Raw genomic sequence first — 23,053 nt, 5'->3', positions numbered from 1 at the left:
GAAAAATAACTCCAGTCAGGTCTTCGTGACAGTGAACGGTTTATTACCAACGCAACACATACAATACAAAAACAGGTAGATATTAAGTGTAATGTTATCAAAATGGTTTCCTTCACATTCTACTTAGTAGTGCTGCAGTGCGGAACAGACAAGAACCAGCTCAAGTTAAGGTGGGCTAAGGTTCTGTGTGGAGTGGGCTTCTGATATTCACAGCTATGAGTCAGTTAGTCAGTCAGTTATAGGCCACTATAGAGCTAATAGGATGGAGACATACACACAAGAACATACAACATTACATTTTGGTTTTGAACGCAGAATAGAATAGTAGTAACTTGATGGATTGCAAAATAAAGGACGGACTATGATTCAGCATTTCATCTGATGATTCAAGCTTCAAACCATATGCTTGTTAAATTTTAAGTACTGGGAAAACCTGCACTGGTAAGAATGCATTTTTGTTATCCTTCTAAAATAATTAAATTCTCTTCCGTCAAAGACAAATCTAGGAAAATCATAATCTGCTCAGTTGCAATTTCAACATCATTCACTTCATCATCAAAAAACAATGAAAAGCTATCATTACCCTTTCTTCATGTAAGCCATGTGAGGTTCATTTTGTCTGACAGGACTTTTTATTCACATACTTTTCATCTTACGACTAGTTCTATGAATAACACAAACACACATACAGTATTTACATGATCACCATTGGATCACGGTCCAGGCTTTCTGCACTTTCACATATTCACCACAGTGTCAAGAAATGCACTACTAGTAGTGTTAAAATTTGTTTTATAACTTCAGTATACAAAGAGCTGTGAGTTTACACATGTCATTGGCTGTGCACGCTTTAGCGTTAGGGTTAACATCCTTCACATCAGTTTGGCATCATCACAATACAGGCAGATGCGTGAATTCACATAAATACAAAGTTGAAAAAAATAATACTGATGGGGCTACAATGCCTTATTGTCTGTTTATAGAAATATCAAACATTTATATTTTGCTATAATACCAAAGAAAACAAGGTAAAGCACCATTAGCTCTCACATTATATTTTTTTATAAGGTAAAAAAGGGTCGTAAGAGAAGCAGGAAGTGATGTCACTGGCTCGCCCCCACCTCTCACTGGTCGAGAACAACAATGTCCGCCACCCCGTGCACCTGGGTGAGCTGTTTGCAGTCCAGGGAGGCCACCAGCTTCCTGGGCCCGGGCTGGGAGGGGATGAAGTGCTCCGTCAGTGTCACGGTGGAGAGGCCTCCGACATCGCTGGGAAGGAGGGGAAAGAGGAGTGGAGTGTTGAACATGGAACTGTGTGTGTGTGTGTGTGTGTGTGTGGGTGTGTGTGTGTGTGTGTGTGTGTGTGTGTGTGTGGTGTGTGTGTGTGTGTGTGTGTGTGTGTGTGTGTGTGTGTGTGTGTGTGTGTGTGTGTGTGTGTGTGTGTGTTCTTACCCCACAATCACTTCATGGCCCTTCTGCAGCCCCAGGCCCTCCACTCTGAACACCACTCCTATCAGTGTGCGTGGCAGGGGGTTGGTGAAGGTGATCTTTGCTGCCATCTCCTTACCGACCACGGCTTCTCCCAAAGGCTGCCAGGAGGTCGTTCAAAATGAGTCACGAGGAGCAAACGAAAGACTTTCTTACAATAATGGTGCATGTGTGTGTGTGTGTGTGTATGATAATTACAAAAAAAGATAACTAGAAAATATGACAAACATGTCATTGGTAATGAGTCTATTCTTTTTGATAAATATAACTATATCAGAAATTAATCTAGAGACTAGGGATGAAGATAAAAGTTATATAAATGAAAGTATAAATTGGGGTGAAATTAAGTAAATTGTTAATTCTTCTCACTCTTTTTTCGACCATGTAAACTAAGTGTTGGACAGTTTATTTTTGCCTTGTGCTTGCTGTCAATGTAAACCTACCTCGATGTTGAGGTCAGGCGTGCGGAGCCTGAAGCTGGTCTGGTTGGCTAATACTTGTTGGGTCTCAGTGACTCTTCCGGACACGGTCAGCATCAGAGCGGCCTGGTCCACCAGCTCGTTCTGGTACTGTAGATACGGCAGCAGCCAATCAATGGTCTTCTCTGTGTGGAGAGGTACACGGAAAGGAAGGGGCTGAGTATTTTCAGCATGTTGTACCACGCAAGCTTTACTTTCTTTTGCAGTATCACCTTATTAGCTTAACAGACTGGAAACAGGGAAACAAAATGCCTCCGTCCAAAAGTAACTATTGAATTAGACCCATTTCCTTGCTATTGCAAGAATGGTTTCCTCCACTGTGAATGCCATGGCACAGTAGTTTCAGTCTTATCCTACTAGTATTGACTTCTCTCACACTTTTATTTGCTTAATAGAAAAAGCTCCCCTGGCTGTTCCAGTGAATAACATTGCATTGAGACACATTGTCTTCCCTTACAAATCTATCATCAAGAAATAAAAACCTGTTCTCAATTCAATATTCTCAGATGTTTTGCTGCCGCTTTAAGTGGTGTTTTGAATCAAATCTCTGGTCTAGCTATAGCTACTAAATACTACACTACCAGTGATCACTAGCTAGCTGGTCATTTCTTTCTTTAGCTTTCCTGTGTGATTCTGGACTGAGGGAAAGTCGCGTGCTCTGTGTGTGTTGGTCAATATAAGCAACCTCTTTCACAAACATGGGGCCATTTAATTCATTGTCAAAAATTATAATAAAAAAAAACAGAAAAAACATATTGACTATAGCTGCTTTTAAGAATGTCATTTGAAGCCAACCTTCATTGGGCAGGAGCTCCACCTCAATGCGCTCCTTCTTGATGGTGCCCTTCAGCACACCGGTGTAGTACATGACGGCCACCTGGCTGTGCAGAGTGGTGCGACGGGGCTCCGAGCTCTGGTTCTTCACCAGGATACTGAGCTTGGCGTCAGCCCCCATCCTGGGCCCCTCGCCGTCCATCTTCACCTCCATGAGCACGTCCTCCGCCATGGCCATGGAGTAGGCCTCTGGCTTGCTGCCATAACGACTGGCGGTCTCCACGGCGATGCGTTCTTCTTCAGTACCTGATAAAGAGGTGGGAGAGGGAGAAGTGTGAGTGCGCCTCGTTCTGTTTGATGCATGGGCTCGGGATTTATTGACAGAGTACGGAACACGGTCCAAACAAAGCAAAGATAGAGCCACATTTTTTTTTTAAATAGCGAGAGGTTGAAGGGGTCATATGACGATAATCTACCTACAGCAAAATGAGCTACGCGGCTAGAAATTATTAAATCATCGCATTTCACAATCATTCCAGACAGTGCATAAATAATTCTGTCGGGATCTTGAACATCAATCTGAGGTAGAAATGCAACTGATTGAAAACTAATCTACCGTACCTTCTTGGTGTTTGTACAGGTGCGTGATGTCAGCCCGCTCCTCAGAGCCCACTGCCTTGGTGCTGATGCAGTGGCCCACTGCTTTCTTCTCACTGTGGACCTGGCTGAAAGTATTGTCCGGGTTCCTCTGCCAGTAGATTTTATCACTGTTGACCTGATAGAAAAGTACAGAGAAACCTGTTCAGTTGAAGCATCACAGAGTACATAAGAATGTACTATAGCTTTCCTAAAGATGACTAAGTTAAAAGGTGGAGTCAGTGATTCTGGAGAACGCTTGTTGACAGAAATCACTTTTTGTCAAAATCTGTGAATTTCTCCTCAAGATCTGCAACCTGTCTGTAGTGTGTTTGTGCTGAAAACAAATCTGGTGTTAATACTCAGCCTATACTCTGCATACTAATTGTGTAAACAAAGGCCCCCACCGTATAGCTACCCAAGAAAGTAGTCCCTATTTTTGCAAATAGTTATTCCAACTCCAGGTAACAACTTTTTAAATCCTGCTGTATACCAAATGAGGATATCTCTGTTCAAGCACACTTTTGTATTTTTTTTTTGGCACTCACCTCAGCAAAGACAAATGGCGTGTCGTGTTTGAGGAAGACCTGTCCAGAGCGGATGGCGTTTACGGAGGCTGGGCCACAGCGGAAGGTTCCCTGGCTGGTTTCCTGTGGAGTGGAGTCCACCGCCTGCCAGCCTCCATGACCGGGGGGAAGGTCTGGTCTGGCCATCCAGCAATCATTCCATACATGGAAGTTCCTGCATGGAATTAAAAGCTATGTCAATTTGAGGTCCAATTTGAGGTGCCAAGGAATAGTTTAGATAGACATTTGAAGGAAATAAGGTTCTTCTTTTTTTGCCAAGAATGACATAGTTTATCTTAGCATAAATATGTTATGGATATTGGGGGAAACAGCAAGCTTGGCTCTTTCAATGCTTTTGTAATAAGTGAACTTTAGAGGTGTTGATGACTGGATTTTGTTATTGGATTTTGACTTAGCTTCATTTAACAGTGGTATCAATCTTCTCAACCAACTCCCAGCCACACAATTTAAGGAAAGAAAATATTGAAGTATTCCTTAATAACACATTATATATTTTTTTTAGAAGGATCTTACTTACAAATGTGGGTTTCTGAGGTTTTATGAGCATGTTTGCAAGTCAGGCAAAAGTGGTATCAACGTCTCGCAGAGCAAGCATGGATAAAATGCTGTTCAAGAATTGGCAAGATAATCAAGAATTGATGCAGTATGGATCCTAAACCTGCATTTATTGATACAAGCACAACTAGCCAGAAGGAAGAAAACACGTCACCCATCAGTCTATGGATATCTTATGGTATTATCAGAGAGCAGATAGATAACAGTTAGGCCTCTGCAATCCCAGAGTCATTTGCAAATAATTGAAAGCATATAACGTCCATGGGCGGTTTCATGTTAGAGGGAACTGCCTTTTAAGCAGATCTTTAAATATATATACAGTACGTTACATTCCAAAGGTATGGATTTAGCAGTAGGGAATGTTCCTAATGTAGCATGGTGTCCTGGACATGTTCAAGTTTCACATCTTACCATACAGAGTCACCGTTGAGGTAGTCTATTGGCTCCATCTCCTCATCTAAATAGATATCAGTGGTGAGGGATGTATCGGTGTCGTGAGCCGACTGGAAGTTGGTCACACTGCGGGTGGGTATGCCCAGACACCGCAGCACTGCAAGCAAAGACAGACAGACAAGAGATGGATTCATTAAAACGGAATTTACGAGGTCATACATTGATTGAATTACGGTCCCAGATGCAGATACTTGAGCATAATGACTCGAGACATTTCCGACTAAGATGCAATTTGCATGGTTGCCTGGGACTTTATTATCCTGGCTGTAAATGAAAGCAACACATGTGGCCCTATTGGGGACAAAAGTAGGAGGTATGACGGGAATGCCAATGTGAGGTATTTCGTGTGTATATGAGCTACGGCATGCTATTAGAGGCAACGCCTTGTTCTAAGGTCATCTACAGCTATCATGTGAGGGACCCTGCTGCATGCGCGTATAATGAATGAAGTATTGTGTTACAGAGCAGTGATGTTACAGAGCAGTGAGAGCTAATGAAAAGGGGCTGATGGACTTGCAGCCATGATTATTTAACTGATGACCTGGCTGATAGTAGTGAAAATCAATCTATGATAGTTGGGTGTCTCAATAAACTTTGACAAAAATCTGAATAGAATATTATAAAAACTTAGTTAAAAAAATAGTTTTTTACTGTCTAGACCGTTTGACATGACTGTGTGGGCGTGCTCGTATAAAACTGTCTCCATGGCAATAGTCATTGTTTTTATAGAACGTTTAGGGCAAAAAACTGCCGTGATAGGCTCAAAACACATATTATGTAATAAGAACCAGAGCCCGCCTCTTCTAAACCTAATTTCTGTCAATTTTTATCAAACCTAAACAACAGGATTTTGAAGATGTTGGCTTTACAGGGGGTTTTAACTGCACTACCTGATTTGGTAAAACATCACGTTTGCTGAACCTGATTGTTTTTATTGATGCATTTTAAAAGTTTTATTTTTTTATCATAACAGAGCTGTATTTCATTTCATTTATTGTTTATTTAGCAGGGACAGTGCACAGTATGTATGCCTGTTGACTTTTTCTCACCTGATGTAGTGACCGCAGAGAAGACCCAGCACTGTCCATATCGCACAGAAGTCCCATCTGTGGAGTGGTATTTCCTCAGGATCTCCACGCTGCTGCTCCACGCAGAAGGGGACACGGCATCGGAATACTCCCCAGACCAGTTCCCCACCAGAACCCCCGAGTCATCCTGAGTGTTTATCTGAAAACACACAATGGTAAAACACAGTCATTAACAAGTGATACCAAAAGAAAAACGTTAAAAAGGTGGAGTCAGCGATTGTGGAGAATCCCCTTTTTGTCAAAATCTGTGAATATCTCCTCACGATCTGATATACCTATGCGCTGCAAAAAGTGTTCGAAACATCATTTTACGACATTGGGAAACATAATTTATTAGGAAAACAACTGACATGTTTACTGAATGGATGAAACACTTGAACCTGGACACAGGATATTCGTATTTCTAAACTCCCTGGCTAATTCCAATTGACATAGTGTAATGTTTGTATAAAGGTAAACTCACCATGGCAGATAAGACTCTGACCACATTGACAGGATCCCCTCGGCCAGACGGGGGCATGTCACTCTTGTCCAGGACAAACAGGCAAGCCTCCAGGATTCCATCATGGAACTATATCATCAGCAAAGAAACGAAATTCATTCAAATCGGGGCTCGAAATATTGTAAATTACTACTGCTAAAACATAAACAAAAACACTGGGCCTATGTATTGTATAGCATTCAACATTTGTTTATTGATTTTATGGCATAAAGCAGACGTTTGGTGCTGTTATTTCAGCACAACTGGAGGTAAAGTAGGCAATAGAAGCTGGTGTGAGACTAATAATGCTGCTGAAACTTGACGGCACAAGATAACAAACTTATAAAAGACATGCTTTTCCAACGGTCTAGCACCGACATCCAGATTACTGCAGAAACATGTTTGCTGAAGAGATCTTTGTTTCAATGTGATTGAAGAAAAATAGGGATTTAGTCAATCTTTGGTCAGCCATTGTCTCATTTGTTTTCAGCCAGGTAGGATAATAAAGATAAGATCTTATATTTTTTCTTATTGTCAACAAATCTGGAGAAAAGACTTAAATCCAGCGATGAGCTAATATTGCCTGTGTAGCTATAAAGCCTAATCTAATATCTTCTTCTTCCATGCCACACAATAGAGTTCCATTGTTGTCCCGAGAACTATTTACAACATATCGTAAATGTTGCCCTGGCACTGCCGTTTTGTTTGGCATCTCTGCATACACAGCCCTGCTACAGGAAATACTCACGAGTGCACCAATTGTACAGCGTATTAATCCGCTGCTGAAAATAGTCTCCGACAAATACACTGTTTACATCCAGTTTTTCATTTTTTTTTTTTCGTTCAGCACTTTTGAGTCACATCTTGTCTTGATAGTTCCTACCTGCCCGTAGTTCCAAGTGCGGGAACCTATTTGTTTCTCTGTGCCGTAGTACAGCCTCCCAGTGTCGTTCAGAACGTACTCCTTCCTCTCCTCTTCGTTATCCAGGAAAACAGTGTCCACTGAAATGTACAGGAGAAAAATACAATGTCAACGTACTAAAATCTCTTGTGTAATACTGACAATATAGCGCTGACGGTGAACCTTTCCATCTACATTGTAAACACTTAAAGCTATAGTGCGTTTTTTTTTTTATATAAATGAATGCCGGTTGAATTCAAGCCATCACCAAACGAGTTGACACAACGTTGATTAAGCCTATCAGCTCCACAAAACTCTCTCTGTGTATGGCATCGTTTACAAACTGGTGTCGCCCCTCGGCACTGCATGGTGCAAGAAAAAACCCAAGAAGCACAGACAGTGTTGTTGTAATTACTCAGAATTTCTCATGGGGGCAACCGAAGTTACGCACTAGCTTTAAGTCTTCCGCATTTTTATATGATAACATGTATCCCTAAAACATAACATGGAAAACCCTTTTCTGCATAACTTTAGGAAGTATCTTAATGTTTAGACCTATATTTTGGCTTCCTCCTTGTCTCTTAAAGTGACTCAGAACCCACGCTTTTTCTCAGCTCCTCTCTTCAGTGACTAATCCACTTTAGCATGTGATTTCCCCAAGGCCAGGAAATAGTTAAGAAACACAATGAGTCCATGAACCTTGCACAGGGGCCCACCACGTTCATTCATGGGAAACCGTCTGCTTTTGAGTGACATCAGCAGCGACACAGACTTGGGCGTGCACCCCCCTGACTTGACCTTCGTAAATCGGTCTCTTTGTTTTCCCATTTTTCTTTCACCCTCTTGCCGTTGCCACCAGTGGTTGTTGAAAAGCAAAAGTATACGAGTGTTCAAGATGGGCATGAGAAAAAGCGAGTGGAAGGAAGAGGCCTGACAAATTCATGAGGGAGGAATGAGAGAAAGAGGGGAAGTTATGCTTCGGACGGAGTGAGAGTAAGGAGTGGGGAGGGGTGCATCTGGTAGATACACACACACACACACACACACACACACACACACACACACACACACACACACACACACACACACACACACACACACACACACATATCCTTGTACTTCTATCTATGTGAGGACACCCAGTGACCTAATGCATTCCATAGCCCCTCGCCCTAAACTTAACCATGATAACTAAATGCCTTACCCCAAACCCTCACACTAACCCTAACATAAGCGAAATTCTAAATCTTACTGGGACCTTAAGACATAGTTTTAACCCTCAAAAAGGCCTTTAGAGAAGCAGGAAAAATGTCCACACTTTCCAAAAATGTCCTCACTCCGATGGTTATATGCCATGGTCCCCGAAAAGACGTCTATACAAGTATATACACACACATATATACACACACATACACACACACACACACACACAAGAGGATATGAAGGAGGAGGAGGCCAGAATACAGAGCAACGGGGCGATGGATTGAGGACGGGGTTAGCATGGGAGAGGCATATAAAGGCAGGAAACACACATGGAAGCAGTCAAAGGACAGGTTGTCACCAGCTGCAGGATTACTCTGAGCTCAGTCCCATGGCGTTTTTTCATACAGTAATAGTGAGATTTGGACTTTTATGAGCGTGAGGAAGAGATTGGTTTTGGGAAGAAGGGCGCAGAGGAGATTGGGCTCTGTGCCAAAAACAGCAACCCTATAATCAAAGACAGCCGGCAGTTTTAGTTTTTTATCAAATCCAGGTCCACATATTTTTTTTGTTTTTTTCTGCTGTGTTGCCAATACGCTTCTTTTTGTCGAAAATGCATGTGGGGACGTTTTGCAGTGCTCAGCAAACTGAAGTATGCAGAATAAACAATGGACCTAATTTCCTGACATTATATTATGTAACTGCATAAGAGAATGTAACTAAATGCATTAAAAAAATAGACTGATAAATCCCACAAAGGCCTTGAATAAGTTTATGAGCAAACCGTTTTCAACCATTTCTGAAGGGAAAAAAACAAGATTGAGCTATTATCTGTGACCATTTGAAAAAAAAATAAGCACATAAAAAGTGTTTGATTTAGGCATCAGCAAAGGTGTAACATAATATATCTGTATGCACAAACGTTTCATAAATTAGGCCAATGGAGTTGTATTTCATCTTACACACTGTTTTGGTTCACAGGCATGGGTTCAACGTGGTGCATAGGTGGCATAAGCCAGTGTGGCAGGCAGCAGCCTTGATTCATAGCCAGTTACATAACTCCCATACTTACCCACAGGGTCACGCTGTAGCTATTTGATGGACAGCAACACGCTCTGAGTTAGAGTTGGACTTTCTCACCAATGTGAAACAGTATAACAGGATTCCTCACAGAGATTAAACTAGTCAGAGGAAACAACATCTGCTTTTGTGCCAGTATTTGCCAGTATAACAAAATAAGGGGGAAAAAACACTTATATGTTCTGCGTATACACTTTGACTGCTTATAATGCAGTATCAAACAGCTCTCCTGCAAGCACAATGTCGAAGGTATTCCACCTCAAATACAATAATTGGCCAGATCATTCCAGGCATGTTATATAACTATTTTTTTTTCTTTCTCCTTCATGTTTCCCTTCTTATCACCTAGGACACCACTTCTTTCCTTCCTCTCCTGCCAAATTCCTGCCCTTGGATCTATGCAAAGGAAACCCTGTGCCCCCGTTCCTCTGGCCACGCCCCTACTGTCAATCTTACCTGCACACCAAGGGTTGAAGAGCATGACGATGTGTTTGCTGGAGTTGTAAGTGGTCTTCTCGCCCTTTGAAGACTGTGTTGTCACGTTGAGCCCGTACAGGCCTATCACAGCAGTGGCTGGAGAGTTGACGGACAGCTTGATCTTGTTGCCAGTCTGCTCTACCATCTTGGCCTTCCAGCGTTTCTCCTGGAGCTCATCCACCAGTGGAATGATGACGTGGGTGCCTTTGGCCACGGTGGGCAGGGAACCTACAACACAACACGGGTTATATGTTTGAGTTATGGTGTACCTACAATGCTCCAATAAAGATGAAATAATAATGTAATACTTTCATACAATTCTCATGAAGTGATGTATTATGCAGATCATGGTATACTCTCAGGTGCAAACTTCTACCTCATTAGAGGAACAGTTTAACATTTTGTGAAATTTGCTTATTGACTTTTTTCTTGGAGATTTAGGTAAAAGTTAGGTAAAATAGGATGTAAAGTATTTTAGAAAACCCTACCAGCACCTCTAAAACTCACTAATTGATAAGATGTATCTAGTTTCTTTAATCCGTTCGCTTTGAGTCTTTGTGCTACGCTAAGCTTATGGTCTGGCCGTAGCTTCACTTGTAATTTCGGATGGATGCATAAGCGGCATTGATATTTTCATCTAACTCTGCTTGAAACGTGCAATGTGCATGTATATTACAGTAACTCCTACATTTTGTTTGTGTCAAAGGTAAAATGTATCTATTTACATGAGGGGAGGACTTCATTGCAACATGAAGTGGGAAACTTGATGGTTCACGCCATAGTACTAGTTTGTCTGCTCCCACAATGGATGACACAACCATAAAACAACTTTAGACCACATGCTGTAGGCCTAATGCACATGTGTCAAACTCAAGGCGCGCGGGCCCGCGACACGTTTTGATCTGGCCCGTGAATCAATTCGGCCGATTTGAATCATTTACATTTTTTTTTTTTAAATCATATATTATTTTTTATTTCATGGTGCCTGTGCCATATCCGCATGTCGCATACGCTCCCAACTGTTAGGAAACTTACGTGGCTTACAGCTAGGAATGTCTGCTGAAAGTTCCACAGCTCAGGATTTAAAGCCATGAATTGATGAACTTGCATCTAAGAAGAGCTGTCAGTTTTCTGAGGGCTGTAAATAGGCCAATATATGTGGCTAAATGACATGCTAATATTGATGATTGATTGTGTCAAGTGTCTAAGGATTAACGCCAAAATTATCTGGTTTCTAACTTTTGCTTTAAGTTACAATATAGCCAATATAGCTTGGCATTTCATTACCAATGTAAAGTATCATAAATAGCTAACACTGGTGCTGCGTCATGATTCCTAAAAAAACAAAACATGTGATATGTTTTGAATGTGCAGAAAGTTTTGAAAAATCCAGGAGAATAAATATTGTGGCTCAATCCAGAATGCCTGAGAGCCTTACTGCATTATAGTCCTTTATAATTGTTTCACCAGGAACCTGAATGTTGTCTTTTCCTTTACAAAAATTTAGACATTTCCACCATAAATTGATGCCGAAAAGGCACAGATTGGTGGATAAAAATCCACCAGAATGCAGGAAATTAAGTGTTTGACATTCAAAAATTTCGGGGGGAGCACCCCCATACCCCCCACCTATAATTTGTCCCCCGAAAATGTTGAAGCGAAAACTAGCCATTGTACGCACTACGCAGTTTATATACTACTTAGATATGTTCTTTTCATTTTTCGATTAAAAAGAAGGTATGTCAGTCTGGCCCTTTGTGTGATTATCATATCGTAGAGTGGCCCTTTGTGAAAATGAGTTTGACACCCCTGGCCTAATGCATCACAGGCCTTCACCAGGCTGGGCATGGTTTGTCCAAGTACACACAATTTCACAGCTGCAAAACCTCCTGAGCTGCGTACACACACACGCGTACACACACACACACACACACACACACACACACACACGCGCGCACACGCACACACACACGCACACACGTTGTCATGTCTGAGTGTTATCCACTTACAATCAGCGTAAATGTTCCCTTTTATGGTGTTTTTCTAAAGGACACACACCATGAAAAGCAAAAAAGACAAAAAAAACTGATTGCAAACTTATCTAACCCAGCCACTGAATGAAGGCTACCTGGATGCTTTCCATGTCAGCTATTTCCCTAGAAGCACCCTGCTGTGATTTAGCTGCCACTTGCTGAAGCAAATATTGAGTTTATCAAGAAACCATTGTTCTCCATCCGACCGCAATCCAGGACTTCCTCCCTCATTGCGTGTGTAAAAAGGAAATCAATCGAAAACACTTTCTTTAGAGGTGGAACAACCTCAACCTCATTGAAAATGTCACTCGGAATCTTTATTCGGCTTCCTAAAGTTGAACAAAATAATAGCTTACCAAAGCTACCAATGACACAAAGCCCTGCTTTTAGTGCAAGCATTAAAACACTTTTCACAGCAAGTGCGACTGTGAAAGCAAAGGTAATGGGTGCCTGTCGAATGCTAATGGCTCAGATTGCTATGCCTTTTGATTATTTCTTTCAACACCTATTTTCCCGCGTATTTAGCTGGTGAGCAAATCGCTTGTCTGGGTTGACTTCCATTTGTTATTTCCCAAGTGCGTAGTGGATCGCTGTAGTATTAAGCCTGTGTGTGAATACCAGAGAGAGGTGTCTGGTGTCCTGAGGTCTGGAAGCTGTTAACACTGTCAGGTTCTGGGTGGAATCCAAAAAACTTAGGGCCGGTTGTGTAGCTATGGTTTTAACTGCTGCTCCATTTAAATGTGCCAGCTATGCGTGGCATTTCTTGACCACATTTCCCACGCTTTGAGTCAGTCGCTTCTTCCTCTGCGTTTCAAACGGGCTTGCAATAACGACTAGTTCAAGGGGGCTACTCTCTTACGAGGGCAGTGGGTCCCCACCTTTGTTTGGATGACATAGCCCCTACAACCTTGTCAAATGATCTCCCGGACCCCTTCATTGAGACCACCCACCATGTTCAAGATAGTTATTTCGACAATATATCAGAGACACTTAGCTATTTCAACTATTTATCTATAATGCTAATATTAACCTATATGTCCAAACCATTAAGAACTTACTTTAAGCCAACACCTGTTACTGCGTTGCTTTGAGCTAACTATTTCAAATGTACCCATCAAGCTTAGCCGTTTCAACTATTCATCTATAAGCCTAATTTTGGCTATCTGTCCCAACTATTTATCAATTACTGTCAGCTATTTATTTCAACTGTTTAGCAGTCCCGTGGGGCTATTTGACAATGTATCTGCTATACTTTCAGTTATCTATCGGCTCACTTGTTAATGTGTTACCTTTAAATAACTATTTCAACTTTTAGCCATGTTTACCGTTCATCAATTACTTTAACTAACATCTGCTCGTGCAAAAAATGAAGTCTGAAATATTTGTTTCTTGGTTGGGATTGGGTCTCTGTTATGAACTTTGGGTTTGATTTTGAAAGAAGTTGGCACACACACACACACACCCAGACACCCAGACACCCAGACACCCAGACACACACACACACACACACACACACACACACACACACACACACACACACACACACACACACACACACACACACACACACACACACACACACACACACACACACACACACACACACACACACACACACACACACACACACACACACACACACACACACACAAACACACCATTTCAAAACCTGTTTCTCGTGATTTGTCCAACTTTATGAAAGTGTTGTGGTAAATTGCTGGACTATTTATTTAAGAGTTGAACAGGCACAGCACTGGCTGTCTTCTGAGAGTGCCTGTAATGTGTTTCTTTGAGCAACTCAATGCATTTTGCTGCATTGGGCAATTTGATGCAACCCAATATGACATGTTTTTGAAATCTTTTTGAACCCCTTAACCATGCAATCGTGGCACTTCTACCACTGCTGACGGCCATACTGATGATTCCTTTATCATATAACTTAAGGATTTGGTTAAAAAGTACAACACACACACGCACAGGCACCATCCATCCATCCATCCATCCATCCATCCATCCATCCATTCCTTACCTATTCTCAGGTCCAGATGCAGCTTGTCAGAGTCACAACAGTAAGGCCTGTTGAGCTCCAGCTCTAGGTGGAAGTTCTGTCCTCTGCGGATGATCATCTCATCCCCATGGTACAGGTCGGTGTGGTGCTCCTGTCTGTTCTGACCCGTCTTGGAGCTCAGCAGGTCCACAGAAAGCACAGACAGCTTCAGTTCTGGAGAGAGGAAGGTTTAACATTAATGTGTGTCTGCTATTGATTTGATATTTTTCATTTTTTATTAATCTATTTTTTTTTTACTATCTTATACTTTTTTTTATTGATGTGATATTTTCTACAGGGGTCTTAATAATGTGTGCAACATTCAAAAATAGTTGGGAGACTCGGAGTACAATTCCCCTGCGTTCCAAATCACATACTAATACTACCGTGCTATTTAGTATGGAGGGCAAAGATTTTGGATGTCCCAATTCTTGTGGTCAGATGCAGCATGCTTATAAATACCCGGATGCCCAACTACATCCAGTCGAGATTTTTAGTGTGGAAATCAGCATGCCTATTTGGGTGATTCTGACCCACAATCTAGTGTGCACTGGAAGTGAGGTCACATCGATGGTGCCGCCAAGATGAAAACAACCAGCGATGCAACGGATATATGAGCAAGAGTTAAGTTCAAAGCGCAATGTTATGATGCCATATATAAGTAAAAGTATGTGCCAATTGTAGCATGCTGCATTCTTATTAGAAACTGTCTATGATCAGCTGTAGTATGTAAAATAGAAAAAATAAAGAGTATGCGATTTGGAACACAGCCTTAGGGTCCATGAGGAAAAAGTAGTGAAGAGAGGTGGATGTCTTTGCCCAAGTCATGAAAGTGTTGTGGTAAATTGCTGGACTATTTATTCAAGAGTTGAACAGGTACAGCACTGGCTGTCTTTCTGAGAGTGCCTGTAAAATGTTTCTTTGAGCATCTTACAGTTTTTTTTCGATTGCTAACCCACAGTGGGCACAACTGTAGCTCAATGTGCAAAACTCTAACTACAGTCTGCACTACCAACAGTCATTGGAGCTGAACAGTTCACTTCACCTGCAAAATAGGCTCAGTGCAGCAAACACTATGAATTGTCCTCACTGAGATAACACACACTATCACTCAGAATATGCTCAGAGTACAAAGACTAGCATCAAACCCCAATACATAAATTACAAACTTTTAATCTTTACAGTTTGAATAATTTGAGTTATTTCACACAAATTACATAATATTTTCTTTGATGAAAGGGTGACATTCTTTCACATGAAATTGTTTATTTTATAACATACCAGTTTTTTTAGGAAAACAAAAATAAATTAAAATCAGAAGTTTGCTTCAATATATACACATTTTGTATATTTTATTGAAAACATGTAGTAGTAAATGTAGTATTTATCTGTGTAAATATTCTATAATTGTAATACAGAAATCTATCCTGTAATGTTGTCATTTACTGTTGCTGGAAAATTCGTATTACAGATGCAACTTTAGATTTTTGCAGATTGGGTTGCACTCTCAACCCTGCTTCTCTCAATGAGAGACCATGATTCACAACAGGGTCTATCAGTGTAGCCCTTACTGTATTTCATCAGACATTACAGCTCTATGTCTTCCTCCACACATCCACACTCTCACTGCCACTCTTCTCCCTCCAACAACCTGACTTCGTTGGTCCATTTCCAAAAAAAATATATATTTTTGAGCTTTCCCTTTATACTGTATATGTTCACCAACAAGTCTAAAACAAGTCATCTTACAGTAGTGTTTCAGTTGAAATTGCAATCTGCAGTGTTTGAAATGCACTAGGCATTCATTCTGTTTTGAATGTGTGGTTTACAGTTGTGGCAGTAGTGTGTTAGTGTTTGAAAAAAAGGGCTGGAAATCCACTGTGTTGTGCAGGCTGTGGTTAAGCCACGAGATAAGTGTGTAGAGTTTTGAAAATTGTGTTTAAGCAATGAAAAACGAGCTAGAGTTTGGCCCGAATGAACCGCTGCTCTGCATACTGTTGTTAGAGTTTTGCACATGTCGCTCCAGTTGTGCCCACTGTGGTTTAGCAATCGAAAAAAACTGTAATGCATTTTGCTGCATTGGGCAGGAACTCTGGAGATTTAGGAACTCAAGAACAAAATGCGAAATTTAAAAGGGGTTCAGTATGATTGAAACGAACCCGGAAGGACATTTAAACTGCATCACTGCCTTACACTTCTGCATACTTGACAAGTTGTTTTGTAAAACCCTTTCACCTTATAATTTCATACCAAACTTCACTAAAAACGTCAGTGACCTTATACCTTCCATTTCCTTATGTTCTCCATTCTCTCCAGGCTTGGGCTTGGTGTGCTCCGGGCCCGTGCAGGGCTCACAGGGCGGGGGTTTGTCCACCGCCACCTTGTCTGTGACATCGTAGGAGGTGGTGGTCTGGCGCTTACAGCAGCAGGGACACATCTTCCTGAACCAGCGCCGGCAGCCTCCCTCCTCCCCCTGTCTCTTCTCCTGTCTCTCTATGGTCAGCTCCACTCTGGTGGGGGGGGCCGCACCGGGGAACCGCCCCACCTCCGCCGGGCACCTCACTGTCGACCGTTCGCCTGGCATTCTGGGAAAACACATAAGGAGATTGTTATTTAATTTTTTTTTTTAAATACTTTATTTTTTCTTTTTTCTCTTTAAAGAACACTAACACCCAAACTGCAAAAGCAAACACACAAACAAAAGACAATACAAAGTGAAAAACTAACATGGCAAACTCTACTTAAAAGGTTTCTAAGACGTTGTTTAAATTAAAGGTAAATGTTAAGCAGAAAAAATGAAAAGTCAAAAAGGTGTCATGAAGGTCACTTCAGCGCTGCTATATGGTTGAGGAAAGGCCGCCATATTTGTTTACACGTTCTGTTATCTAAATTTTAAGGAATTAATTTGCAGATACCAATCATGGTATTACAAGCATTACTTTATGTTAAACAGAGTATGTGTCACAACTTCAGCCAGTATTTAGTTTGTTTTCATATGTCTGTTTTCCTGGTTTCCTTTCTAACTTTCATGTCATTTCAGACCCGGCCACTCCCTCCTGCTCTGCACTCCCTGTTAATTACATTCACCTGGTCTGCCCCACACTCACCTGCTCCTCATCAGTTAATCAGCCCCAGTATATATCTCAGTTCAGTTCCCTCAGTCAGTTGCCAGATGTACTAGTGTCTTACCTAGCGCTCTAGCATTCAGATATCATCCTGTGTTCCGATCCTGCCTGTTGGTTCAACCTGTCTTTTGGACTTTGCTTTGGATTACCCTTTTGCCTGCCCCAACTGGACTTGATCGCCACGCTTTCTTTCTACCTGGTTTGTCATCCACTTTTCATTAAATCTGTTTTTTGAATCTGAACTGTTTCCTGAGTCTTGCTATTGGGTTCTTGTCTGTCATTATCCTGAAACCTGACAGTATGACTGAATTGATGCAGATTTTTTTCTGAAATTAAAGGTGGAGTCATGGATTCTGGAGAATGCTTGTCAAAATCAGTGAATATCTGCTCACCATCCGTACTGTGTGTGCGCTGAAACAAATCTGGTGTTATTACATAGGCTAGGCTCTGGACACTGGTATGTAGTCAAAGGGTATGTAAGCTGTGTATTGAGCATATTCTTTATCAGCACACACACACAATCATGTGGTAGAAATCGATCATGAGGAGATATTCCCTGATTTTGACAACAGGGATTCTCCAGTATCACCAACTCCACCTTTTACGGTATGTATAGTATATGTCGAAATTATCGATCGCAAAGTCTGAATTAAGCCACATCCTCTTGGGACCCCTTAGATTGATTTTGAGATGGTCGTTGTTGAACCACTGCACCATAAAGCCATCAATGCAAATGGTTAAAGTTTGATTTGAACCGAATTGTGAAATATTCACCTCTGAACAAACCCCAGACTTTGCTGTGAACACACTTCTTAGGAACTACAGACTTCTTAGGAACTACTTTCTTATTTGGAACTACTTCAAAAAGTTCTTGTTACGGTGACAACAGGCAGGCAGGCAAGCAGGACGTTTCAAATAAAGGTAATTTATTGTCCAAAAAAACACAAACTCCAAAACGGCAAGGCACATGGAAGACAGGGACAGACTCACCAACAAGTACAATGCAAAGACGCAGAACAATGACACACAGGGAGTTAAATACACAATACAGGGTAGACAATGAGGGACAGGTGTATCACATTAGGGGAGGGAGCAGTAATCACACAGGAGGGGAAACTTGACAGAACATGGGGAGGAACAAGACAGACATACCAAAATAAAACGGGAAACATGGGGAACCACCAAAACAAGACAAAGACAGACCATGACAGTTCTCCATATGGGACCTGTTGGCTGCTTTCTGGTTTATCCAAATAGTAATAGCACAACACTAACTACAGTAATATTGTTTCTGAAAACAGATGTTGCTTGTTACAGTAATTTCAGAAGAAAAAAAAATGGAATGTGAACACCACCCAAAAAATCCCCAGACATTGTACGATAGACAGAAAGAAATGCTAATGGTCCGCATGTCGCAACAGTCCTGAGATTGTTTTACTCGTAGCAATCTGATTTTAAAAAAACACTCCTCCAGTTGTTCCTCTCCCTTTCATCTTTCCATCACAAACAAAGAGGCCGTTGCACTTTTTCATTTGGAATTTTCCCACAATTACCACGTTCCAGAAATGCACTCTCCCTGGACCGTTTGGGCTTTGCCAGAAGAGTTCTTTGGTATTTGGCCTTTAGTCCTGTGGTCTTCACTCCTTGAGCAATCTAACATACCTCCTACAAGCAGCTGGATTCAATTGGCCTCACCCCAGCTGTTGCGGAACAATGTAGGCTACTTTATACTGTGTGTGTGTGTGGCAATGCACTACTGATGGATGGATGCAGTGCAGCAGATCATACAAACATTTATCACACTGCCATATCCCCACCCTCATACAGTACACCTATAATCGCAATGGAATTAGATCATTCATCACACCGGGGATAAGCCCGCCCATTTTCGGCCCATCCTGATTTTTTTTATAAAACCATTGGTCATGTTACACACTGAATTTCAACATTAGGAAAGCGAAAAAACAAAAAAATGGACTGAGAGGCAGAGGGAGGAAGACTTTTACCCTATCATCCCCTTCTCTCTCCGCCCGATCTGCAACTGAATATTGTGTCTCTTGAGTAAACTATGTGCGTGGCGCCCCTCCCTGCAGAGAAATAAATCTACATTACCCAGGCATTTAAAAAGCATCATCAGAGTTGTTAGCTCTTGTAAAACACCTATGAACTGTATTGAGCTGCAGGGTGATGCAGAGTCAGGGTGACATCAGTGTTATTAAATAAACAGATGTAGGAGATGTTTGGTTTATAGGGGGATTATTTAAATTTCAACACCCTAAACTCAACCCCGCCCCCCCCTCAGCTGCTGTTGTTAATATTGTCAAACTTTCCATTCTAGCTCTTTCAAATTTCTTGTTTATTTTTGAAAAAAATTATCTGTTTTTTTTTACTAATTGGAAATTTAGACTTACCTAAAAGGGGCATAATTATATGCACTTACGGTAATAGTTACTTGCATGGCAAAGTGGTAGTAGCAGGCCTACCACCAAAGTGGGGACTGAGGCTAAGGCTATATGTTTCATGCAACAAAACAGCATCATGGACTATAAATAAAGTCCTGTGTGTTTAAAAAGAAAAGCATTACATTTTTTTATTCGCTTTTCAAAATAAAACTTAAGGTTGAGATTGGATGGTTGATGTAAGTTGCATCCATAGGAAAATGACTAGACCTATTTACAGGCGATCAGCAGTGAGAGTCTCTGCAAAGTGTTGCTAACTTTTCACTTGATTTCACGGTCGACTGTTTGCACGGCGTATCAGACAGGCAGAGCACACTGGGTTTGGGGGGAAAAAAGAAAGAGATAGTGAAGTTATGCGGTACGGATCCAAGGTCAGACAACCAACAGCTGGGGGAGAGGTGTTAAGGAGGGGCGGCTCACGCTATCAGCCCCTCAAAATCCATGGGTGTAAGTAAAGAATGTGTGGGTGTAAGTATAGAATGAGTGTGTGTGTGTGGTGTGTGGAATGTGTATGTATGTGATGTGTGTATCTGTCTGTCTGTGTTTTTGTGTGCATGTGTGTGTATTTGTGTGTGTGTACATGCGTGCATGTTTGCGTGTGTGTGAGTGTATACATGTGTGTTTATTTGTGTGTGTTTGTCTGCATGTGTGTGTGTATCCATCTGTATGTGCATGTGTGTGCGTGCATGTGTGAGTGTGTGTGTGTGTGTGCGTTCATGCATGCGTGTATGTGTGTGACTGCATATGTGTGTTTGTGTGAGTGCATGTGTGTGTGCATGCGTGTGTGTGTGTGTTTGTGTGAGTGCGTGTGTGTGTGTGAATATGTGTGTGTGTGTGTGTGTGTGCGTGTGTGTGCATCATGCATGTTCACTTCTGATTTTTCACCTCCCTGAGTTCATGTGACGGTCAGATGACATTCCCCTCCTCCCTTCAACAGTTTCCAGATCCTCCAAATATTTGGCAATAACATCCCTAATCATTGTGACTGACACAATGGATGGAGTCAGCTGTGTGTGCTGCAACGTGATCTCCACCCAAAAACACTAAAGTCACGCTCCCTGACCCATTCAGTGCCGCAGCCTGCGCTCCATCTCTTATTTTAGAAAGGAGGAACAAACATGTATATTGAAATGAAAAAGAGAGTCAACACGATTTGGCTAGAGGGCAAGGAGTTCAAGATCATTCTGTGAAAAATGAAGCACACGCTCTGCTCACTCACAGACAATGGGTCAAGAGTTCAATTAGAAATTGCTGAATAAAATTACAGATGGTTATTTTCGAAAGTGTAACCGAAGAAAAGCTTTTTGTAGCTGTTGTTGTAATTGGTGTCTCTTCCCAGGCCTTTAAAAGAGACAATTTATCTCACCGCTGCACCTTAGTTGTCCTAAAATTGCCAGATTAGATTCATGAAAAGCCATTACTCCAAAAGACAATTTGTTGGCAGCCTTACCTCACACTTTAATGTAAAACTTAAATGGGGTTTGTAACACAGGCATCAGCCGAGCTTGAAAACGGGTGTAACTTCCTCTCCTCTTTCCACCCCATGCATCACTTCTTTCATTATGCTGCTGCGACCCCTCCCTGCAAAAGCTCTGCACCTCTCTTTCTCTCTCTCTCTCTCTCTCTCTCTCTCTCTCTCTCTCTCTCTCTCTCTTAAGCCAGCAGTGTGTGTTGGCATGCCGACAGGGGCTGGTATGCCCACTGGAGCCCGAGATAAGCGCTTTCAAATTCAAGTCACTGTATTTTCCCAAATGGCAACAATTGGCTGGGGCTTGTTTGTGTGCTTGGTATTGGTCCCATGTTAAATAAAGTTTCAGAAGGAAACGAAGCATTACATGTCACACACACAGCACAATAAAAGCCATCACATACACAAGAGCATTTCAATACACAATTCATGAATCTGAAGGAAGAAAAACATATAAAAAAATACCTCAACTAAATAACTGTCTATGTACTTCACTGAACACTGACAGAGAGTATATAACAGCAAAGCAACTTCTGGGAGTTTGGAAGGATCAGCAACTTTTATTTTTTTTATTACCTTTTTATTACTTTTTATTTCTGGAAACCAATCAGGGGAACTGCTAATTTGGATTTGTGTTGCAACCAAAAGTTTTCTAAGTTCAGAGCCAAAGAAATTTCACCCTTAACGGATTCAGAAAATAATACCAGGTTTTATATTGTGATATAGGCTGTTTTGATAGATGTGAGATATAGCATAAACCCATTCACCCTTAGCTAATTATAAGAGCGATTTTCCCCAGTCTGAAAGGAGAAACCGTTATGTCATGCGCGCGCCGCTTCAAGTTGTAGGCTACGCTAAACTAAACATTTCCTTTATAAGACAGTGTAGGTATAAGAGAGAGTCAAAATCTTACTTTAGCTGTGTGGATTCTTCTCTGGGTCAGCGGCCAATCCTTCTGGGTTAATTATCCCTAGCTCTGCGTGAAAACTTTTTGGAAAGTTGTATCGTTCTTCACTCGCTCCGTTCTCGGATCAGAATACTTAATGTCTGTCCTAGAATGCATTGCATGGAACTTTAAGCATGTCATACACACCCACTCTCAAACACGCATACACACCATACACGCCCCTCTTCGGAGCAGATCGGCACACCCCGCCCCACCCTGTATTTGGACCAAAGTGTCCCACCACTACAACACGAGGACGATCCGAGACCTGGTGCGCGCGATTTGGACTCAGGAGCGCGCACGCACACAAACAAACACACACACGGGAGGGAGAGTTATCAAAAAGTTTGTCACACAGCGTTCTACTTTTCCATTGCAGGAAGGGAGTGGGATCAGAGACACAGTGGAGGTCTGGAAAGAAAAGTGTTTTAATGTTTGAAGTCTATGATGATTCATAATGTGTGGTCACCCAACCAAACTAAGTAAATCAGAGGTTGTGACTCCAGGCATTTAGAATGATTTGGTTCAAGCAATGTTTATGTTACGCCATAAAGCCAACAATAATAAAATATCAACCACATTCTCTGAAAAGGAGGGGGGGGGGGGGGGGGATAATATAATAGCTGTTCCCCAGAAAGTCCACTGTATGTGTGTGTGTGTGTGTGTGTGTGTGTGTGTGTGTGTGTGTGTGTGTGTGTGTGTGTGTGTGTGTGTGTGTGTGTGTGTGTGTGTGTGTGTGTGTGTGTGTGTGTGTGTGTGTGTGTGTGTGTGTGTGC

The 23,053-nt window shown here is 41.7% G+C and overlaps 1 protein-coding gene across 1 annotated transcript; it reads right to left on the bottom strand.

Moving 5' to 3' along the window:
• Positions 1–28: 28 nt before the first annotated feature.
• On the bottom strand, positions 29–22,437 carry tgm1l1 (transglutaminase 1 like 1). The gene is made up of 14 exons (XM_080034468.1): positions 22,245–22,437; positions 16,563–16,864; positions 14,262–14,453; positions 10,179–10,427; positions 7,425–7,543; positions 6,524–6,631; positions 6,022–6,199; positions 4,931–5,069; positions 3,926–4,118; positions 3,363–3,516; positions 2,763–3,047; positions 1,932–2,092; positions 1,453–1,589; positions 29–1,269 (listed from the first exon to the last, which is right to left on the bottom strand). The coding sequence occupies exons 2-14, from the start codon at positions 16,861–16,863 to the stop codon at positions 1,125–1,127; spliced, it is 2,361 nt and encodes a 786-aa protein (XP_079890594.1). The 5' UTR covers position 16,864; positions 22,245–22,437; the 3' UTR covers positions 29–1,124.
• Between the last annotated feature and the right edge of the window lie 616 nt (positions 22,438–23,053).

Source organism: Ammodytes marinus, assembly GCF_949987685.1.
Source record: "Ammodytes marinus genome assembly, chromosome: 9".
Classification (NCBI taxonomy): domain Eukaryota; kingdom Metazoa; phylum Chordata; class Actinopteri; order Uranoscopiformes; family Ammodytidae; genus Ammodytes; species Ammodytes marinus.
The sequence above is the reverse complement of the archived record's forward strand: the minus strand, read 5'-3'. Positions and strand labels throughout refer to the sequence as shown.

Bases quoted from the DNA above. Each gene is read 5' to 3' on its own strand.
- tgm1l1 (XM_080034468.1), bottom strand. From the start codon at position 16,863: ATGCCAGGCGAACGGTCGACAGTGAGGTGCCCGGCGGAGGTGGGGCGG. The intron at 6,632-7,424 runs GTAGGAACTATC...CTGATGATATAG, and splicing joins GCACTTGGAACTACGGGCAG to TTCCATGATGGAATCCTGGA. The intron at 1,270-1,452 runs GTAAGAACACAC...CCTCCTTCCCAG, and splicing joins GGCCATGAAGTGATTGTGGG to CGATGTCGGAGGCCTCTCCA.